This window comes from Lepidochelys olivacea, assembly GCF_965140295.1.
Source record: "Lepidochelys olivacea isolate rLepOli2 genome assembly, chromosome: 1".
NCBI classification, from domain to species: domain Eukaryota; kingdom Metazoa; phylum Chordata; order Testudines; family Cheloniidae; genus Lepidochelys; species Lepidochelys olivacea.
Window position 1 is genome coordinate 209620660 of NC_140411.1, and position 23350 is coordinate 209644009.

Here is a 23350-nt window from a genome sequence, read left to right on the forward strand (position 1 = left end):
AAGTAGTGGATGGTATTGTTCTATCTGTTCTTTGAGTCTTCAGTATTGTCTACCATGTTGTACTCTATGTTTCCACAGAATTATTCCCTGACTGCAGAACTATTTGTCTATCACAGAATAGAGTGCGATCTATCTAATCTATCTCACACTCACTTCTAGGCTTTTGCAATTTATAAATACCTTCCCTAGATTTATAGTGACACACTGCATTCAGCTTGCATCAGGTAAGGCAAATGGTAATGCCAGATCGTTGACATTTACAAAGGTTTTTAACTGCTTTTCTTCTGCCAAAAATAAATTTGTTGTCCTATTACTGGATTCAAATGGGGAAAAAATTTTAATCCAAGAATTTACTAATCTTTAAACAAATTTTAATGTGACCATCACAAGGTTTCTGGGCACTATGTACAAAAGTAAATTAAAAAATATTTTCCCACAAAGGGCATCTAGGCTTCATCATTCTGTGTGACAGTATTACTTTGTGTTTTTCACCATTTCTTTGTTTCTTCTTTTTTCCCCAGCAAGGTGTATCACCAGAGCATTTTCATACCATCATCGTTGAAGGAAGGGTTGTGTGAAAAGATGAATCTTGCGTTGTCCCCTTCCTGAAAGGAAGCCAGTTTTTGGCCTCATTTTCTGGAGCATCTCCAGAGTCAGTCCTGAGGGAAACTAGACCCCAGACCATTAAAAACTAAGACTCTAATCTTGAATTGGATCTGGAACCAAATGGGAACCAGTGGCACATAGAGAGTACTGATGTAATGCATGTTCTTTGGTCTTTTTTGCGTCAAAGGTAATTTGCTAGTCATGCTTCCATGTGGCCCTCCCAACCTGCTCCATGTAGAATGCGTTGCAATAACTAACTTGAAGGTGCAAAGATGTGAATCACAAAGGCTAGATCCTCATCAGAGAGGAACTGGCACAGTCTCCTATCAGTCAAAGTGGAAGAAGGCATTCCTCTCCACTACTGCAATCTGTGTAATAGAGTCCAGTAGCTCCTCACGACTGTGTACCATTCCACCTTGGTAATATGATGACAGATGCCTTCAGTAGAGATGAGGTCATTGTTCCTCCAATTATCTCCTTCATTTTACCAGCATTTGGCGTAAAACAAGGATCTTGTAAACACACGTTGTAAAATGTGGGCCTGTTGTAACAAGAATACAATTTTTATATTTGTAGTTTCAGTAAACTCTATACTGTATCTTTTTGCTTTTATTGATATTTAATAAATATTGTAACTAGAAAGTGTTTTTCAGGTTGTATGAAAATTGCTATTAATCCACAAGAAACCAGAAAATTTGCTGCCAAAAATCATTTCCTGCCACAGAATCCAAAAATGCTTGAGGCAGGAGTAGGGTTGAAGATGTAGTATAATTGTAGTTATGACTCAGAACTGAAACTAACTGACACAACTGAAGGGGCTTGCCTTGTTTCTCATGGGAGACCATTCTCTAGCTTTCTACAAGCCTCAGTGATGGGAAATTTCTCTTCATAACCAGTCTAAATTTTTCTTTTCTTAAGTCCACCCCATTACTCCCCTGTATGTCCCCTCAGATCAGACTTTATAATTCCTCTTGCTGCTTGATGTTTACATCTTTCAGATACTTGTACCCAGTGATTATTGTTTAGTCAAACTATAAATGTTTACAGGTTTCAGAGTGGCAGCCGTGTTAGTCTGTATCAGCAAAAACAATGAGGAGTCCTTGTGGCACCTTAGAGACTAACAAATTTATTTGGGCATTAGTCTCTAAGGTGCCACAAGGACTCCTCGTTGCTTTTATAAATGTTTAGTTTCTTTTATCTGTCCTCACCAACAAGCTCTTCAGCTTGTATTAATTTCCATTTCTCTTCTCTAAATTCCACTTCTCTTTCTTGTTCTGGTATAGAAGTATCTTCTACTATTTACAGGCTCACAGGTGCAGTCATACCAGAAAGCCTCCCCACTAAGCAGGGACAAGAAACTGACCCTACAGGGTGTGGAAACGGAGCCTACACAGTGTGTGGAAAGAAGGTGATTAAATGACTGGTTTTTGGCTTCCCCCACCATATTTGCTAAATATATTTTTCTTTTCCCCATCTCTGAAGGATGAATTCATGCAATGATGACTGGCATCTTCCCTCAGAGTTTATGGAAACTCACAGTTTGGTAGAGATAGAATGTGGTAGAGACATTCTCAGAAGAGTTTTCCATTGCATAGAAGCACTAGTTTCTGTCCCCCAAGACTACCAAATTTAGAGAATATTCACACTCCCCCAACACACCAAACACAATCTCATAGACATCTAAAGGTGCAGTGTAAAACTGCTGAAAGCACTATTAATAGATGTGGGGATTTTGATGGGTGTTCCCTGTATGACTTTAAACTGATTGCATTTTGAGTGAACATTACAGGCTCTACTAGGTATGAAAAATAGAAATTGTTCCTGCTCTGAGGCTCAGTATAGATTCCAGAATGTTTTCATCAGGTTAAACACTGGATGCATAATATGCCTATGCATCCTGAGTTCTACAATGAAATCTGTAGCGACTCTCAACTTTAACACAGAGATGTAGCCCACCGTGAGTACAGATCACATTGTGGAGTACAACTTACAATTTGCTAATCCAAGTGAGCAAGTAAATGTTGTGCCTCTGGAAAGTGTTTAATTTTTAAGCATGCTCCTAAATCAGCAATGGTGAGTCCCACTCCCAATTACTCCTTAGTAACATATCCATGAGCCTGCTGATTTCAGAGCCTTATTGGCCCCATATCTCGACGTATTGATTCATTCTGATAGTGGTTTGGTATTAGTGCATATGCCTTGGCAAACACTTCTCTCCTACCATAGCAGCCCATTATTCCACATTTTCTTTGATGTTCCTGAAGCATTTTTCCTCTATTTAATGTTTCTATTTCAGTTGAGAAAATCAAGTTGAATGTTGCTGACAGCACAGAATGGATATGAACAGCTAAAAAGAGAGGACAGAAGACATGTACATGGAGCTTATTCCAGAAAGAGAAATCAAACAAATTATTTGTGATGAGAATCAGATCAGATTTAGTTAATTTATCAGGTCTCAAAATTACTACTAAAAAAATACTATGCACTAGCCAGGGGGAGTTTAACATCTTCTGTCCAAAATTCAGGAAACCGAGATGTTTTTCACACATCATTCTGTTTTTAATTTCAAATCTCTTTCAGGTTTATGGATTGAGGTTTCCAGGATACTAACCAATGGAAGGTGTGTCAGTGAGTGAGGTGGCTGTAAAATTCAATCACATCTATATGCTGTGATCCTGAGCTATCACTATGCTCTCAGCTACACATATATACACAGTTAGACAATTAACTTTCCCTATGATCCTTTCCCATTTTTCTAAATGAATACCTAAAGGTGGGCTCCTAAATCTTTGTTTTTAGGAGCCTAAATTAAATGGCCCGATTTTTTAAAGTGCTGACTACCAAGCAGCTCCTTACTGAAGTCAGTGCAAATTGCTGGTTATTCAATTTTTGAAAACCAGGCTTCTTACATTTAGATTGAGTTTAAAATCTTGGCCTTTCTGTTCTTCCACCTATTCAAAGAAGGAGCATGTCTTTAAAAATAAAATAGTCAAAGCATTTTTATCCCCTAAATATGGAAAACAGAATAAAATCTTGTTACTAGCACAAATATTAATTTGTCTTAAATGTACATAAGTTCAGCTAAAAAGGAGGGTCTGTCCTCTACAGTGGAAAGAAAGGTTTCAGAGTAACAGCCGTGTTAGTCTGTATTCGCAAAAAGAAAAGGAGTACTTGTGGCACCTTAGAGACTAACCAATTTATTTGAGCATGAGCTTTCATGAGCTACTCCGATGAAGTGAGCTGTAGCTCACGAAAGCTCATGCTCAAATAAATTGGTTAGTCTCTAAGGTGCCACAAGTACTCCTTTTCTTTTTAGTGGAAAGAAAGGCTATTTACCTATTAAATGTAATTACTGGAGATCACTGTTTGTATGGACACCATTGAATAAGATGCATCACAGTGTACAAGCTTCGTATTTTCTAGTCAGCCTCATTCACTAGCAGAACACCTTCCTCACACTTTGACTACCTGAAACATCTGTAACTACCACTGCATTTGTTTCTCAGCCTTTATTCACCATAGACAGGGATCTTAAATGTCTCGAGGCATGGTGGCCAACACTTCCATGCTGTTCAGTTGTGGCTAATATTATTTTCTTAGCCAGCTCCACAGCATCTATCTGTATACTTATATGTCCCCCATCACTACAGTATCTTCACAATCATTAACAGATTTACCCTCACAACACCCCAGGAGGAAAGGAAGTGCTATCCCTATTTTTGGGATGGGAAGCTGAAGCACATAGCAGATTAGCCACGGCCACACACAGAACTTGTGGGAGAGCCAGGAACAGAAACCAGATCTCCCAAGTGCCAGCCCAGTGCACTGTTCACCAGACCATCCCTTCTAGGTCTCATCATGTTGCTGGAATGGAAACTAGGAGCTGTGTCTAAGCAAATTCAGTACTCTTGCATCCTGGGGCCTTGCTGGACCACAATCCAGGGCACTAGTGAGGGCAGCACTCAGGAGAGGTTCCGCAGGGTGCTCTGTACCCACAAGGGGCTCCCAAATGGCTGGGGCTCCCAGTGGCATGAGATGGAGCAGCTGTGTTAGAGGGTGCAGGCAGGCTGGTGCGCGGGGTGAAAGGCATCCCCATCTGCCCCTGCCTGCCAGGTGGCCCGTTCACTGGGGGATGATGGCTGTCACACACGGAGCAAGCCCAGGCAAGATGTCCTATCCCACCTGGCCTAAGCCCCCATCCCCCCCACACCCCTCTCCTGCTCCATCCCCCTGGAGAACCCCAATATACCCCCGCCGTCCCTCCTGCGTGCGCTCCCATCCCCCTCCCGCCCCCCGTCCCCCTCCTGCCCCACCCCACGCGCCCGCGCGCCTCCATCTCCCTACGGTGTCCCGCTGCGCGGCGGGGGGCTACAGGCCGGGGAGCGGTGTCTGAGGGGTGGGTCCCCGCCCCCAGGCCCAAGGCCAAGGCCAAGCCCCGCCCCCCGACCGCGGGGCGCCTGGCTTGGCCGGTGCCCGTTAGTGTGGCGGCGCGTTCCCGGAACGCGAAGCTGGCCGCTCTGGCTGGGGCGCGCTCCCGTGATCCATCCGCCGCGGTTGCCAGGGCGCCGGCTCTGCCGTGCTAGCTTTGCGTCACGCGCGATCCACCGAGGCGGCGGCCAATTACAAAGCGGATGCTACCTATAGCAGCTGGGCTCCGGCGCCCGCGTGCGCCATGCAAATTAAGTGGGCGCGGCCGGAGGGGGCGTGGCCGGAGCGGGTATAAATAGGGCCTCTGGGGGGCGGCTGGACGGAGTGACAGGCTTGAGTGGCGGTTGCGGAGGCGCGTGTCGCCGAGTGAGCAGGTGAGTGAATGAGACTCCGCGCGGCCGCGTTTAATGAGCGGCGCGCGAGCCGGTAAGACCGGGCGCGAGGAGCTGACGGGTGCCCTGCTGCGCTCCTGTGGGCGGGCCGGGCTGCGCTGCACCCGGCCGGCGCTGGCTGCGCTGCAGGCCACGGACTGTGCGCGGCTCCCGGGGAGACTAGCGGGCCCCGTGCTTGCTGCACCTGAGGGCAGAGCCTGGCGGTGCCCCGCACACCCCGTCCAGGTTACAGGTGCAGGCAACTCCATGAGCAAAATCCACCCTGGGCTTCACTGTTCTCCCGGGGGCGCACTTAAAGCATTGGCTGATCTGTCCGCGCTCCTATTAGCTGTTGAGCCAATTGCAGCAGTTACCTTTGCACGCTGATAACTCAATTGCTAAACTGAAAACCTCCTGCTTGCCACGGAGTCTGTCTTCAGTGAAGACACAGCATGTCTGGCAAAGGGGGTTAGACAGTCTGGGGAAACACGTCTGTTACATGTGAGTCGTTAAACAAGATCCCTGCATGGGGGACTAAGGGCGATGGTAACTTACTGAAGGTAAAGGGGTGACCCAAAAGTACCTACATGGGGAACAAATATTCAGGGCTGGTGCACAGGAGGATTTTACATCGGCAGTGGTCACTTCTGGCCTTGGCATCTATGAAACAAACACTGGGCATATTTTGGTATGACTTTGTGTGCCTCTATAATGAGGGAAACACAGATGTACAAATTTTGGTTGCAATAATACCCAACATGCTTGAAGTAATACAATATAGAGTGCAACTTTACTGTATGTAACAGTAGCTGCACTATATAGAGCAAGTGATGATGAACCTAGTGTGCAGAAGTATAATAGCTTGTGCATTTAAAATTATCAAGCTTGTAGCTGCAGCTGTTATGTCAACACATCTACCTATGTCATTGTCTAGTTACTAAAACCAAGTGTAGACCAGCAAATGTGCTTTCCTTGTATTCTTAAAGATCATATAAGATACAACAAGCTTGTTTCTGCACTTCTAATATATATTGCTATTCACCACACTTATGTAATGCCATAGCAAATGCATTCTGAGTATACCTGCAGTTAACAACTAAAATGTTTGTCATTCTATCAAATAATACTTATTTGTCTAAGAAATATTCTTTGCTGTAACACAAAGTACTCCTATGTTTTATACTAATGACTATTACAAGGTAATACAAATGGTTCATTGGGCAAATTAAAAATCTCAGCCTGTTGTAATTCTCCAGAGAGTCTAAAAACTAGATTTATCTTAAGCTAGTTTCTCTAGCTTTAGGTCTAGAACCATGGTAGGGCATAGGCTACTTCTAATATCACATTGCTTTATATAAAGAATTTTAGGATGGAAGTTACTGAAATGTAAACTATGCCTTAATCAGCTCTGATGTCCCAAACCTATTAGAAACTAGTCTAAGACAGCTGGGTCAGTTGTCACTAAACCACTACCAGTTAACATCTCATCTAATCTGTACATGATTACAACCAGTGACCTAGATGTGAGAGGCTTCTGATTTTAACAATCCTAGGGTTTAAATTCTACACAACTGTAGAAATTCCTCTGAGGAAACTGACAGTAGTAGCAGCACTAAACTAACTTTCCATCTAGAAGTGTCCTGAAAGCAGGAATAGCAGTACCAAAGAAAGTTCACAAAGTTTTTTATTTTGCTAGAATTCTACATACTATTTTCACTTCAGTTGGGTCCAAAAGTGACATTACTTAATGTTACTAGTGTTGACATGGGAGGGGGAAGTCTGTCCCAGATGGAGCATCTAAACACTTGTGGCATAAATGAAAATATATTCTCTCTAATTAGATATAATATGGCATAGAATGTTGATGACTGAAGTAATTATGTAGGTCTAGCAAAACGGGCCATGTAGGTGTTCTTCCTTATCTTTTTGAGGTGTCCAAGGAGATCCAATTAATCCATGCAGTGTTGCCAGAAGGTTTGATATCTTGGCCTGTGTTTGCCTTGCTCTGACTCAGGAGCAGCAGTGTCATCTGGATCTGAGGAGCTCACTAAATATTTTAGGGCTGATCAGTAAATGAGATCCAAAGATGGAATGTCATTAGAGAGCTTGCCAGTGATCCATTTAGACAGTGGTCTTAGCATTTTTGGGGACCCGTCATACCCACTGAACTAAATGAGCGCTATGCATGCATGAGAGGATGTTATCAGGTCTTTGTAGTAAGTTCCACCCAAGACCTCAAAGCACTTCACAAATGCACTTAGCCTCGCAGTGTCCCGTGTGTAAGGGGTCATCCCCATTCTACAGATGGCGAGTGGGGACATAGGTGAAATGAGTTGGCCAAGGTCACACTAAGGCTGAAGGACAGTGGGTATAGAACCCTGCAGTTCTGATAGCCACATCTCTTGCCTGAAAAACCCTCTCCTCCTTGCAGTGTGATTGCAATGGCTCTTTGACAGGAAGGTACAAGATTAGTAATGCATGTAAGACCTTCTGCTTCTAAGAGGTGTTTACTATTGAATGAATACCTTTGCTGCACCAGTTCTTGCAGCTGCATGTGCAGCCTCCTTGAGCATTCCAAGATGGAGCAACAGACCAGGCCTTGATTGGCAAAAGCATCTGGCCACAATGGAAACCTAAGGTGTCTGTTTCCCCTGTGTCTTTATATGTAACTTAATATCAATTGGAGTTGAATACTAGAGCCATAAGTGTCTAACATTTTCAAATAAAGCTATTTAGGCAAGTAAGATGTAAGTCTGTTCAACTTCAACACAACAGACTTCAAAAGGTCTGGACTAAGACTAGGCATTATCAGACTTGCTGCCTGACATCAAGCTGCTGAGGTTAGAAACACCTTTGCATAAAACTAGGTGAGATACTGTCATTATGTGACCCTTAATAGCATTTAACTGAATTCATGCTAGCTCCTTCACAATTGAGGCAAAATGTCAGTGCAAGCATATCAGTAATTTCAAAAATAGTTATGCATTGTAACTAATGACTTCTCTTTTGAGGACCAGGGTGAGACTAGAGTAATGTCGGGGCTTTAGCTTTTATATGACTGAAGTGTAGTTTCAGCTTGCATTCAGAATCCTGAAATATCTTGGAACTTTTAGAGTGGTAAGAATTTGAGTTTGAGCTCAGTGGGGTTGGATTTCTTTAACTGGGGTGTGATAAGGTACAGACTGAGTCTGCTTTCCAGCATCATGGCAATTGGAGGTGAAATCTAATTATTTCAGCTCTAAATAGAAATATCTTGGATCTGATCTTCAGAAGTGCTGAATTTTGAGTTGGCATTGTGGATTTACAGTCCCTATGAAATTCAGGCCCTTAATCTAATTCAAAAGACAAGTTTTTTGTCGTGATGCAGCAGCATGTAGGATTGTAGCTGACGGTAGGTCAGCTGCTAACAAAAGTCTTTCGCAGCAAAACTGAGCATGAAACTACTTTTGTCTACCACAAGACAGACTAAATATCTCTTCAGAAAGAGATCACTATTGGGGTGTAGGTGGATGGCTTTTCAAGTACTGTGTATAATGAAGATATGAATAGACTAACTTCCTGGATGTATAGCCTGTGCTCTGTGATAACAGTGAAATCTGACTTAATATTTTTCTTTCCCCTCCAGCTTCTTTGGAGAAGATCAAACTCTAAAATGGCAGGCAAAGGAAGTAATACTGATTGCATGTCATGCAGTGTACTGAGCTGGGAGCAGGTCAGCCGTCTGCATGAGGTTCTGACAGAGGTGGTTCCAATCCATGGACGGGGCAACTTCCCAACACTGAAAATAACCCTGAAGGACATTGTTCAGACTGTTCGCAACAGGCTGGATGAGGCAGGCATCCAAGTACACGATGTCCGGCTGAATGGTTCTGCAGCTGGTCACGTCTTGGTCAAGGATAATGGACTGGGTTGCAAAGATCTGGACCTAATTTTTCAAGTGTCCCTTCCAACTGAAGCTGAGTTTCAGCTAGTCCGAGATGTGGTGTTGCGGTCCCTCTTAAACTTCTTGCCAGAGGGGGTGAGCAAACTAAAAATCAGCCCAATGACACTGAAAGAAGCCTACATCCAGAAGCTAGTGAAAGTATCCACAGAGACGGACCGATGGAGCTTAATATCTCTCTCCAACAAACATGGCAGGAATGTAGAGCTGAAGTTTGTAGATCGCATACGACGACAGTTTGAGTTCAGTGTGGACTCCTTCCAAATCATACTAGATGCCTTGCTTTTTTACTATGACTGCTCAGAAAATCCGATGTCGGAGCACTTCCATCCAACTGTAATTGGAGAGAGTATGTATGGAGACTTTGAGGCAGCCTTTGACCACCTCCGAAACAGACTGATAGCTACCAAGAATCCTGAGGAGATCAGAGGTGGTGGGCTCCTGAAGTACAGCAACCTCTTAGTGCGGGATTTCCAGCCTATGGACAAGGAGGAGATTAAAACTCTAGAGCGCTACATGTGCTCCCGGTTCTTCATAGACTTCCCTGACATCCTGGATCAGCAGCGCAAACTGGAGACTTACCTCCAGAACCACTTCTCCAAAGAGGAGAGAAGCAAATATGACTATCTCATGATCCTGCGCAGGGTGGTAAATTCAAGCACAGTGTGCCTCATGGGACATGAGCGGAGACAGACTCTCAACCTGATCTCGCTGCTAGCACTTAGAGTGTTGGCAGAACAAAACATCATACCTAATGCCACTAATGTTACCTGTTATTATCAGCCAGCACCCTATGTCAGCGATGGGAACTTCAGCAACTACTATATTGCAAACTCTCCCATCCCCTATAGCCAGTCTTATCCCACCTGGCTGCCTTGTAACTAATCTCTAACTTGAGCATTTCTTAAATGGAATCTTGTGGTGGGAACCATTAATCACCAGAGGCTTTCTAAAGGGGATCTGTGGCTTACCTCTGGCTCTGCTGTTTCCCTGGTGTGCAGTGTGATCACACCACTAGGTTCCTGGCTTTAAAAAAAAAAAGCACCTTTCAGGACCCTCTGTACAAAAGCCACAAGAAGCCTTATTGCCCTTTTGTTAGGGGAAGGGATCCTATGGCCTCATGTTTGGAATTAGTTAGTTATAAATTTTTGAGGACATGGCTGTTGCACATTTGATTTAGGTACTGTAATACAGCTGCATACTGAGAGGAAACTGAGAATAACTTGTACAGAACCAAAGACATTCTGTCCTAGAGTAGCAACAAGATCATTCTGTGTGTTCCTTATTGCCTCCCCTGCTCACTTTACACTCCCTCAGTCTCAAGTCCTGGTCAGTTTTTTCCATTGGAAGCTCTTGCATAAGCTGTTCCCCCTAACAGCTCATGCTGTGCATGAGCATCTTGTACTTTCTGGCTTTACAGAATGGGTCACTGTAGGGACACTGTCCTTTTTCATGGGGGGGCTCCAGAATTTACTGGTTCCTGCAGTAGCTGTGTATTGCTTTTCTAGAGTTGAAAATTGATTTCTTGAGGAGTTTGACAGTGGGGCAGGTTTGAAATACTCTTTGGGTGTCAAGTTTCAGAAGAGAATTTCTCAGCTGACCAATTCCCCAGAATGTTAACTCCTATGTACTAAAGACTGAAGTCCTTAACACAATTAAAGCTTCAAAAACAATTACAAGTATTGAAACAATGTTTGGGTAAAAAAAAAATTGTCTGAAGCCTGCCCTTCTAAAGGAACTGGAACCCTTTTTTGACTGGGCAACCCTTCCCAGGAATGTCTTTCACAGGGTTCCAATAGGAATAGCACACCTCCTATACTAAAGCTCAGCTTAATATGCCCTTTCCTCACCACCATGTACAGTACTAAGAGAGCATGTTTTTTCTCCTAAATTGTAGGATGAGGTGTGCCTATATGGCACACTCCAAACACCCAACCTTTTCTCAAATATATTTAGATATTTACCAAGTGCCTCATACAAATGCATATATTCCTGTACACCTTTGGGCAGGACCAAACCCTTTCCCTTACAGAAACTAATCTAATAATTTCCTGTCTCAAACTGAAAATGCTCCTTTCAGAGTTCAACAATAGCCCTTTCACAAGTTCATAGCATCAGATAAGCTGTTTGGAGACCTATTCAAATTCTCCTCTGTCTTCACTGCAACTTCATATGATTGTTAAATAGTGTAGCACAAAGACTGAATAAGGCAGAAATCAGGCCATACTGTGTTCTGAGTAATCTCTGAAGTGGAGACCCCTTTTCTATGAAGGGGAGGATTGCTCTTCAAAGGAGTATGTCTTGAATCTAGTTAAATGGTGGATGCTTAGCTTGTCTTGACCCTTCCTAACCAATAGAGAAGAGTCATGTCTACATTGCAGTTAAACACCCATTGAGGGGCTGAAGCTGTAAAATTGCAGTGTAGATGTTTGGGCTCAGGCTGGAGCCTGGGCTCTGGGACCATCCTCCCACCTTATGGGGTCCCAGAGCTCAGGCTAGAGCCTGAGGCCAAACATCTACACTGCAATTTTACAGCCCTGCAGCCTGAGCTAGCTGACAGTGGGTGTCTAATTGTAGTGTAGACCTAACCAAAGGCTAAAAATCCCAAATCTTCCAGAGTTCTCCATAGGAGGGTCAGGAAGCTTATTGGCACATTAACCCATATGATTATTTAGATGCCTAGTAGTGAAACATGGATTAAGTACAGTCCAGCAGAGGACCTGGCAGTCTTAGCTTTTCTTTCCCAGAAGTGGAAAGAGGGTAAAATGATAACCTACACATGGTAACCTTCAAATAGACTTAGCCAATATTTAAGCCTGGCTTTGCATAACTTTTCTTACCATCTTCAGTAAGTTGAAGTTACATCTGTCTTCTCCTGTTTGAGCCTGGGGTGATACTTCAATATCTGGAATTGCAATAGCTTAACTGTCAAGTATTAAGCACAGGATTCAAACTTCTCTACAGAATGAAGTAGAAAGTAAGATGAGGACCCAAATCTTCAGAACTAAAGGTGAAGGGCAAAAGCAGTGGTTGGGCAACACTCCTCTGGCACAACCAGAGAAGGCTGTTTCTTGCTAGAATAAAATTCCTCTAATGCCCCTTTCTCAAAAGGATAAAATTCCTCCTCCAATAAAAAGCTATCGGTATGTCTGACTCTTGGATGGCAGACTCATAAGGACCACTTCAGCAGGACAGATGTAAAATATGAAACGCTTAGTTTTAGTTATTCAGTTAGCATAACCATGGCTAGGTAGGAGTCTAAAGTAGAGAAGAATAAACTTGAGCTTAACCTGAAGCATTCTTTTAAATATCAAACAGCTGACTTTCAAAAATGAGTATCTAGCAACTTCATTGACTTAACTGGGGGGCTTCTAGGTGCTCAGCACTACTTTATGCTGCCAAGTATAAATGAAGACACCTACTCCTAAAAAATCTTTACTTGTGCGTCTAAGTGTGGCGTTTCCTTGCCATGTTCAGAAAGAAAGATTGAACCAGTTTGAAAACTTAGTCCTCTTTTTCTAAAGTTCCTGTGGTTACCAAATCTACTGACAATCTACCTTGTCGTCTAAAGCCAAAATCTTCAGACCAGGCAAGTAAGCTTACCAAAAGTGGTGTACAGGAGTAAATCAAACACGGGTAGTTTTGGGTTCTCCAGTGCCACTAACAAGGACCACTAATAAGGGAGGAGGAGAACTCTCTTAAGAGGATCACAAGAGTAAAACTATACCTCAAATATTGTCCCTTTTTAATGGTTTTTAGTCTCTCTGTTATCAATACCTGAACTTATCCTTTATACTAACTTTAATACCAACCCCCTTCCTGAAAGGGGCACGTTTCTTTCAGTCTCAAATAGATGTGTATATGAGTCAAAGCTGTTTTCTCTTGTAGGATCTAAGGGCTAGATCTTTAAGAAAACAAAACAAAAAAACCCACATACCTTTGCTCCTGTTCTGATGCCTGAAGGAAGTAGGCAGATTCTTATGTGTACAACTCCACTCTTCTGAGAGCTGCTGACTGCTGAGATCTCTCAAAAAATCTAGTCCTAAAGTCTTACTAACTGTAATAAATCCTACTACTGCAGATCTGGCTAGGTGGTATTGCTGTATGTACCCTAAACTCAGAAAGGTGGGGGGGAATCAAGGCCAGAAATCTGGCTGCCAGGAAGTTACCTAGCAAGGGAAACCATCTTTCTAGGAGAGGAAGAAAGCCAGAGGAAAAGGCTATGGATCCCTCTGGAGCCAGGGTAGCTAAGCTCTAGTTTCAGGAAACTTTGTTTTGTTTCCCCTTGTTCAAAGTGCTGGTGTAGTAACCAGATTCCTGAGTTGCAGAGCCACATGCTAGATGGTGACCCTGGCTCAGTATCTTCCTTATTGCCAGCTTCCTGGCTTTAATTTTTATATGTTGAAATACTCTTCCCCACCCCCCCCAGTCTGCCTTCCTAAAATTAAGGTCTCAAAGCCATATCTAGCTCTGCCAGGCTCACCACTGGCACTGGCAAAAGAGTATTGCTAGAATGTACTTTATTTCCTCTGTACTGCTCCACAGCAATCCTGGCTTAATGGTGCGGTAGAGCTGGAGTAATAAATAGCCTCGCATAGGGTGCTACTACTAGTCCAGCTTTTCTCTGTTTCAAAGTATTCTTGGCAACCTATTCACTGGCTTATCTAATTTTGTAAGTCCGTCTTTTTTTAGCACTGGGTAACATGAGAATGAGCACTGGGAAGAGTTTAAGTAGAAGCCTTAACCTAACTTTAGGCTGCTCACTTGATTCAGTCTCCCTTGGTGGTATTAATGATGCCTTTGCAACTAGGCTTTGTGCTGCCATTGCATGCTTCTGGTTCAAGTGCAGGTTGAATGTGGGGTAAGAGGCTGAACTGCAATAGTTAATACCGCCTGCCTGGATACTGGAAGCAAAACTTCCATTTGAATAGAACTCAAATCTTACACTAGAACTATCACAGCTCACTGTTGCAGGAGTAGCTTCACAAAAGTCTTCAGAAACACCAGCCAGGTAACTTATAGTCTAAACAACACTTGAGCCCCAGGAGAATCTGTTTACCAGTTTTGCTGGGCTAGCCTGACTTGAGACTAAGAGTGTGTCTACATGCAATCGGGAGTGACTGCAGGATGTGTGGACATACACATGCTGCAGTCACCCCGATTGCAATGTAGCCTTAACTATAGGCAGTATGCCCTCTTGAAATCTAATCTCTACTCCTAAGGCTTGGTTTGTACTATCAACTAATGTCTGTATTGCTACGTTGCTCAGGGGTGTAGAAAATCCACACCCCTGAGTGACATAGTTATACTGACCTAACGCCTGGTGCCAACAGTACTGTAGTGATGGGAGGGCTTGTCCCATCACCATAACTACTCCATGTTGGGGAGGTGGAGTACCTATGCTGATGGGACAAGCTCTCCTGTTGGTGTTGGTAGTGCTTAGTGAAGTGTAGAGAAGTCCTAAGACTTCATTGTATCTCTTCTCTCCCATCCCCCCAAATTTTTTTTTTAGAGGAAGCGGAGCTACTGCTCCAATGAACTGTTCATGCACATTAGGCTAGTGCACCCAAACATTTAGACCACAACAGGTATTCTGAATGACCACCTCTGTGTGATTCATAGCTACTCTGAACTGGTGTGAGGACAGCAGCATTTCCCCTTTATTGCAAATTAAGGGAAGAGCAAATGTTACCGTATTTATCCTCTGCGTATCCAGTTATCAGTTAGACTGGCGGCTAAAGCATGCTTTTTAAGGAAGCAGGCGGTGACCCTACCTCTAAATGCCCTATTCACTTCTGATTTTTTTATACTTATGTTCAAATACTAGCTGCTTTAATTTTAGCTGAAATTTTCACCCCTCAGAACAAACTTTATAATGGAAATAACTCCAATTTTCATACCAGAGTGACCTGCTGTTGGAGACAAGCACTTGGTATTTACATACTGCCTATATTTCAGGGGTTTCTATTGCTGACTAATGATGTGATAACTCTTGACTTCCTGTTCATTGAGAGGTTTGAACAGAGACTTAGAAGAGAAATAATCTTAAATTAAAAGGAAACTCAAATATAAGCCTTCAGCCCATCCATCAACTTGGAATATTCCCTCTCCTTTACTGAGGGACATGCCACACTGCACTGGATCAGGGTGTAGTATTTGTGTGGCAGGAAACAAGAGTAACAGGAAACCAGTTCCTGTCACAGTTGGCTCAGAGTCCAGGCCAAGTTTGGGCATTCAGAGGAACATTCTCAGCCTTGGTAATATCTGATGGGAAGACTAACTAGTGCTTCCAAGTGCTGAAGTCTTGCTTACCTGTTGCTCTTCACAGTAGTTAAAATGTATTAGTCTATAGCTCGTTTTGATTGGACTAAAGGGCTTTTGAAAGGAAAACTGGGCTGCATTCATGGACACTGGAAAAATTAAAGGTCAGAACTTCGTTCTCTTTTTGTTCCTCATGTGTAAATGGAAGGTGAAACAGCCACTCACTTGAGGCATTTAGAATAGTTGTTTTCTTTTTTCCTTAACTGACTAAAGTGATGTGATATTCTTGCTTTAGGTCTGGGAGAGCCTGTTCTATATTTGTCCTCAACAAGTGGCTTTTTTGTTTTAATAGCAAACTGTTTAAAAGCCAGTTCCAGAAACCTGCCCGGGGGTACTTGGGAGAAACTGATTTTATTTTTATTTTTAATTTGAGATGGGGTTGGGGAGTTGGCACAGCTTGGTGTAGTCTCTGGAGGATTTTCAAACTTATAATGAGCCCCCAGTGCTTAAGTAGGGCCTATCTCAGAATGGTTGGTCACTTTTAACGTGCTCACTCCCATGCACTGTGATCTCAAATTTATTTTGTTATGTTTAAAATAAAAATGTTGGATGTTGGACCTTAACTATGCCTTTGAGTTTCTTGGACAAATAAAAACTTAAGGACTCCACTGTCATTTAATGTTGCCGCTTGTGTGCTAAGGTCTACTTATTGTCTGGTAACAATAGATGGGTATAAAACTAGGCAAATGTTCCAAATATCAAGTCATGTGGAACAGTGTTAAGTTAATAGCTTGAATATATAGCAAAAAGCAACTTCATGTCACTGGTCTGCTCTTGGGTGTAGCAGGTAATGAGTACAAACTGTTTCATGTCCCTAGGGGGAGGAGGCTATTCATCCCTCTCCATTCAGTCACTTGGGAAAAGAACCATAATTTAGGAGTGGTAAGATCTTTACAATGGAGGTGAAATGGAAGAGATTTGTCATGTATCTGAACAAAGTTGAGGAGAACCAACAGCACTGGAACACAAGTCAGATTATGTTCCTTTCTAATAAGGAGGAACTAGCTCATCCTACTGGCCTCAACAGGGTTTATTTACTGAACAGTTGAGGTAGGCACCTTCCTGGGCCCACTATGGCAGAACTCCTATAGCTGACCTCATTTAGGGACTAATCTCCTCCCCCTAGCCAGTTAGGCTTCTTGTAAACTTACTCATTGATCCAGGGGTAGTAATACTAGTCTGTCTCCAGACCCTATGCAATGGTCTCATGTGGGCAGGAGGGGGAAGGTAAAATGTGGTGGGGGGGAAGAAGACAAATGGCTTATGCTTCCTTCTTGGGACAGGTGGTGCACACTAAACCATTTTCTGTGCTTCAGTTCCCCTGGTGGCCTCAGGAATGGCAAGAAGGAAGCTAAACAACGCTTATACCTCACGATGAGAGGCATCTTCTTGAGTAGTCATGAGCTGTTGATGGCATTTTACTGGGCCTACCCACAACAGTGAAAGAAGCCAAGTCTCTAAAGGAAACTAGAGGCAGCCCTTCCATGCCAGTCTATTGTTTGTTTCATCCCTTTGCTCTCATTACAGGGGAGGGATCTAAACCAAAAGCCTCAAGTTTCTTCCATCCTCTGAGTATGGGGGAAAATGTCACCTTTCTTAAAGTAATGCTCCACCAGGCACTTCAGTAGTGATGAGCTAGGCCTCTTGATCAAGCTTCAGAGCCCTAGATCACCTGGTGGTGGTGTCTTAAAACTCCTGGAGAGGTTCAAGAGGAACAGGACTTCAGCAGTGTGTTCATTACCTTTGATCTGAAACAAGCTGATCCTTCCCCTAAAGACCTAACCAAGAGACAGCAGAGGCTTGGAAAAAGCTACACATCTTTCCTACAGCCTATGATAGCCCGTATAGCCTCTATTAACAAGCTGTATTACTCTTTCCCTGGCAGTGAGCCAGCAGATGCTAATGACTCATCCCCATGTTCATCGTTGGAGTCGAGGGGGGGTAGACTCTACTTTACAGAAACAATCTGAACTAGCGCTGGAGAACCTCAGCATAGCTCTTAACTTATTGCATGCTTCTACATTGTCGCCTTTAGATGCAAGATTGCAAATTAATGTAGGCTTTTGTTGTCCCTGATCCAGCAGAGAAAGTCTTCCTCCTTTATCTCTCAAAGATCTAGCATGCTATCAGGAATGCTAGCACATCAAATCATGGTTCTAGTCTAAAAATAGCACCATGATACACTTCTTATATGGGTTCAGTTATAGCTGCTGACTATTGACTGAACAATTTACGAATTGTGTATAAAAAGCATTATAAAAGAACTGAAACCTATTACTGTGTGAGTGCTCCAGGGTGAATATAGCTGCAGGAGCTAGGTTCTCCTCTAGCTCATGCAAAAATAAGACTTGTCTTAATTAATTTGTATGAGCAGGATCTTTATTGTGGATGTGTGAGCCAGAAAGAACCTAGCTTGACTTTCAGATTCCAGGTTGTTTTTAGTGCTGCCAGTTGATGTGGCAAGGGAGGAAACCATGTATGTGTTAAGGTTATGGCTCTTCTCTCACCTCCACTTCCTCCTCCTTACTCTATCACAACTTTTCCTTTTGTTCCTCTAGTCAAGTTCATCTAAGGTGACCAGGTATCCCGATTTTAGAGGGACAGCCTGATATTTGGGACTTTTTCTTACAGGCACCTATTACCCCTCACCTTCTGTCTTGATTTTTCACATTTGCTATCTTGTCACTCTAAGATCATCAGACGCAGTATTACAGAAGTGCAAGAGCATTCTTTGCAGCTCTGGCCACCCTGAATAGTCCCGTCTTATTTCTGCCTCACTTTTTAATCTCATGTGAAACCTCCCTCTGTCCTCACTTGTATTTCTTGTTTTGGTGTACCAGCCTCTCCATTCTTGTTCTTATATGTAAAACCTTGCAACCACATTGGCCTTACTCCTGCTTCTCCACAGGAATAACACAAAAGCTATGTCTCATTGTAGAATGGTATCTATAGCACCCCCAGTCATTTTACTTTATCTTGTATAGCAGCTCTTCACATATGTATAGTGTAGGATCAAATCTTTACGTTTTTTCATCATACAAGCAGTTTTTCCCTTTACAGAATCATGTTGATCCTTATGGATTAAGTTCAAACAGCCACTTAACTGATGATTCTCTGTGTTGATTCAGCTGTAACTTGCAGGTGCCCTCCAGGGTCAGGTCAAGGTATAAGACATGAAAATAACCCATCTTCAATGTAACAAAGGTGTATTTCACTCTGGTTAGGTATGTAAATGAGAAAAAGGACTGGTATAACTTGCTTTATTGGGTGCATCAGCTAAATCCTATACAACATTCCTAACCAGTTATAGTGTGGTGCAGGGCAGATGTGAGAACACACCCTGTGTGTGACGGACTATTTGTATGTGGGGGTGGCTGAAGGATAAATGACAAATTAAAATACATCTCTTCTTCCTGAAAGCTGCCTTTTCAACAGAAAAATTATTCAAGCTTTACTTGATTGCTTCCACAAAATAGCATGCGGCTTTACAGCAGATAACTTTCAAAAACAGATTGCTCACTCTCCAACTAGGTCAGCTGGCTAGGACTTGGAGGCTATGGAAAAGAGGGATTTCTTAACCTCCTCTCTGCACCGCCATGAATCCCTTATGCTTCAATTGAGGGGATTTAGAAAGTTGTTTGCAAAGAACCACATCTGATTACCTTTCATCTGCCACACCTATATTCAAAGGAACCTGGGGTGATGGTGAGGACCAAGTGCCAGATACTAATGTATTTACGGCAAACATATGTGATCCTGCCAAATCATTGTTACTCTGCTCCTAAAGCTGAGGAGCAGCTGCAGGTGGGCATTTTGGAAACGTATAGGACTTCATGGTTTCTAAGAGTACTGGCATAGTTCGTGATGAAAGGATTGAAAAACCCCTAATATCTGCTAGTAGGAAATGGGCAGTGAAAGTACGCTTAAATACCTCATGGCAACTCCTACTACTGATCATAGTGTGTTAGACACCACCCATGCAGAAGCTGAAGTCCCTGAAACTGAGTCTATGCAACCCAGTCCCTGGCTCCAGCATAGCTCTATTTAAGTCTTTGAGGGTTAGTATTATGAGTAGGCTTCTGTCCTACCAGGATATCTTGACCTTGGAACTTATATGCAATTTGTGGGTACTTGAGATTTTATCTGCATCTGAAGTCTGATATGAAAAGTGTGCTTACTCCTGTCTTTGTTTGTGTTGTACTGAGAAAGGGCCACGCACAGACTGCTAATCTAGTACCAGTTCTGCCATCCACCTAGGCTCTGGATAGAAAAGCTCCATCCAGTGATTGATCCAAGAACTGGTTATGATGTAAATACAAGCAGATTCAGTGCTATATTGAATGCAGAACTCATTGCCTACTCATCCTCTTACTACTATCCCTGCCATTTAAATGATACAAGCCAGGGAATGGCTCTACAAAGTGAAGTGTTCCAAATAGGGATGGAGCCAGACAGTTCTGTGTTCTAATCCTATCTCTGCTGCTGACTTGCTTGGTGATCTTGCATAAGGTTCATAAGTACACTGGGCCTCAATTTCCATTTGATAAAATGGTGTAATACTCTTCTCTTGAGAAATAGGTCCTTATATTGCCATAAGTAACACAAAGCTATCACTGGTCTGAGAATTGTTCTTATTGTTACCATGGTGTGCAATATTATTTTGGGCAATGTTGAAACCTGCAGGTGTCTTGAAATACATTTTAGTAGATACAGGTTTAGTTGTTGCGGAGGCCCAGATGCGAGATTTTGGGAGCAGACATTTATTTTTGCTGCAGTCACCTGGTGCAAACAGAAGAAATATTTAGTATTCTCACTTATTTTAGTAGCAAAAGTCCCTAAATCTTAGATTTGCCATGTACCCTAGGTCTTGAATTTTCTAGCGGGGTGGGTTGAGATTGAGAACCTACCTATTCCTGCTTTCACCAGCACATTTGCTAGTCATAATAGTACTTAGCCTGCCTATTTTACCATTAATCCAAGGATCTCAAAACACTTCACATTCAAAACCCCTCCAACGCATTATTAAGGATCTACAACCTATCCTGAAGGATGACCCAACACTCTCACAAATCCTGGGAGACAGGCCAGTCCTTGCCTACAGCCAGCCCCCCAACCTGAAGCAAATACTCACCAACAACCACATACCACACAACAGAACCACTAACCCAGGAGCCTATCCTTGCAACAAAGCCCGTTGCCAACTGTGCCCACATATCTATTCAGGGGACACCATCACAGGGCTTAATAGCATCAGCCACACTATCAGAGGCTCGTTCACCTGCACATCCACCAATGTGATATATGCCATCATGTGCCAGCAATGCCCCTCTGCCATGTACATTGGTCAAACTGGACAGTCTCTACGTAAAAGAATAAATGGACACAAATCAGATGTCAAGAATTATAACATTCATAAACCAGTCGGAGAACACTTCAATCTCTCTGGTCATGCGATTACAGACATGAAAGTTGCGATATTACAACAGAAAAACTTCAAATCCAGACTCCAGCGAGAGACTGCTGAATTGGAATTCATTTGCAAATTGGATACTATTAATTTAGGCTTAAATAGAGACTGGGAGTGGCTAAGTCATTATGCAAGGTAGCCTATTTCCCCTTGTTTTTTCCTACCCCCCTCCCCCTCACGTTCTGGTTAAACTTGGATTTGTGCTGGAAATGGCCCACCTTGATTTTCATACACATTGTAAGGAGAGTGGTCACTTTGGATAAGCTATTACCAGCAGGAGAGAGAGTTTGTGTGTATGGTTTTGGGGGGAAAAAAAGGGGGGGTGTGTGAAAACCTGGATTTGTGCTGGAAATGGCCCACCTTGATTATCATACACATTGTAAGGAAAGTGAGCACTTTAGCACCCCACTACCAGCAGGAGAGTGGGGTGGGAAGAGGTATTGTTTCATGTGTATATAATGTCTTCTGCAGTTTCCACAGTATGCATCCGATGAAGTGAGCTGTAGCTCACGAAAGCTTATGCTCAAACAAATTGGTTAGTCTCTAAGGTGCCACAAGTACTCCTTTTCTTTTTGCGAATATAGACTAACACAGCTGTTACTCTAAAACCTCACATTAGTGAATCACTGCCAGGGCAGATGTAGCTTTTACAGAGCACATGAGTGCATTTCTCTTCCCCCTCCGCCCCCCCTCCCCTGCCAGGTGATTTTTCTTAAAGCAAGGTGCAGGTTTGTTTTCAGGCTTTTGGGGCTGATCCTGCCATCCAGCTACGCTCAAAACTCTCTAACTCCAGTAGAAGTTCTGCTAAGGGTAGCGTAAATCAACCCTTAACAGACTGGCAAATATAACTGCAGCTTCTGGGTTATTGATTGTATTGCTCTAAATCTGACCTTGAATACAGCCCCATGACACACAGCCACCACTCATTTAAATGGGAATGTGCATCCTTGAACAGGACTTAGCCCCCTGGACCCAATTCATGGAATTACTCGAGGGATCACTCTGGCCCCAGGGTATAATGGCATGTCTGCTTTGGAGAGCTGGAGCAAAATTATGACCCAGAGCTGAACTCTGGCCAGTGGTGTAGATGTTTAAAACTGCTAGCTGCCCTCCTTCACAGTGGTGCTTTGATGGAAAGACCATTTCACAGCCAGAGAAACTGAGTCATAAAGAGGGGAAGCACCTTTGCCAAGCCCCATACTATAGAACAAGGAATTTAACCCAGGAGTCTTGACTCCCAGGGCCTGCTGCTCTAACCACGGCCTGTGCTAACCAGATCTAAAAATGGGGCATGGTGAACTGTGCAGTTTTAAGATGAAATATTCTGAAACTAGGAGTAAATAAAATAACAGGACAACTCCTTGTCTGGTTATCATTTGTTTGGTATCCCAGCATACTGAGATCCTTCTTGAGATGGAGTCTGATCTTTCATTTCTGCCATCACCTCTATAGTAGAATTGAGGCAAGTGTCTCTAGGGATGCACGAGGTGGGGACAAGATGTTGCCCATTTAACGATTCAGATGGGAGCAGGCTATTTGAATTAATGTCGGCTCATACCCAAGCCCTCTGCAGGTTGAGCCCATCACTTTGGAAGTAATGTAAGGTTTTGAATGTTGCTCCTGTGAGGGTAACCAAATTCATAGGACCTGCCATAATGACATGCCAGGTAGCTCTACTCTGTGAGCACAGGTTTCAGAGTAACAGCCTTGTTAGTCTGTATTCGCAAAACGAAAAGGAGTACTTGTGGCACCTTAGAGACTAACCAATTTATTTGAGCATGAGCTTTCATGAGCTACAGCTCACTTCATCGGATGCATACTGCGGAAACTCTCTTTGTGTTGGTTTGCTACTTTGCAAATTCACCAGTAGGGCTTCTCGTGTTGTCTTGTTGTGAGGTTGGTTGCAGTAAGACCTTGAGACTGTTCTAAAATGGTGAGAGCCATAAGCTCTTCTGTGGACTGACTCTGGCCTTATCTACTAAGCAGCCAGTCCCAGAGTCACTGTACATACAGCCATTTCCTTGCAGTGAAGGGCTGAGTCCCAGGACAAGTGGCAGTACATTCCTGCTATCAAACCTAGGTGATCCAGAGTGACTCCCTTCAGGCTAGCATAGGAACTGCTTTCTTTGTTGCTTGGTATTTAGTAGGCAGCCTGGGATTCAATTTGGAGGATGGATGTCACTCTGGGTGGGCCAGGTTGTTTTCCTCCAAACCACG

General features: G+C 43.2%; 1 protein-coding gene and 1 long non-coding RNA gene across 2 annotated transcripts; one reads left to right on the top strand and one right to left on the bottom strand.

Annotated features, from left to right (window-relative positions):
* Positions 1–390: 390 nt before the first annotated feature.
* Positions 391–5201, bottom strand: LOC311526846. The gene is made up of 3 exons (XR_014713177.1): positions 4951–5201; positions 2828–2953; positions 391–1147 (listed from the first exon to the last, which is right to left on the bottom strand). It is a non-coding gene; the product is annotated as an uncharacterized lncRNA (long non-coding RNA).
* Positions 5202–5304: 103 nt separating this feature from the next.
* Positions 5305–11773, top strand: TENT5C (terminal nucleotidyltransferase 5C). The gene is made up of 2 exons (XM_084617190.1): positions 5305–5408; positions 9031–11773. The coding sequence occupies exon 2, from the start codon at positions 9058–9060 to the stop codon at positions 10228–10230; it is 1173 nt and encodes a 390-aa protein (XP_084473316.1). The 5' UTR covers positions 5305–5408; positions 9031–9057; the 3' UTR covers positions 10231–11773.
* Positions 11774–23350: the final 11577 nt, after the last annotated feature.

Excerpts from the sequence above, each read along its gene's own strand:
- TENT5C (XM_084617190.1), top strand. The coding sequence starts at position 9,058 with ATGGCAGGCAAAGGAAGTAATACTGATTGCATGTCATGCAGTGTACTG.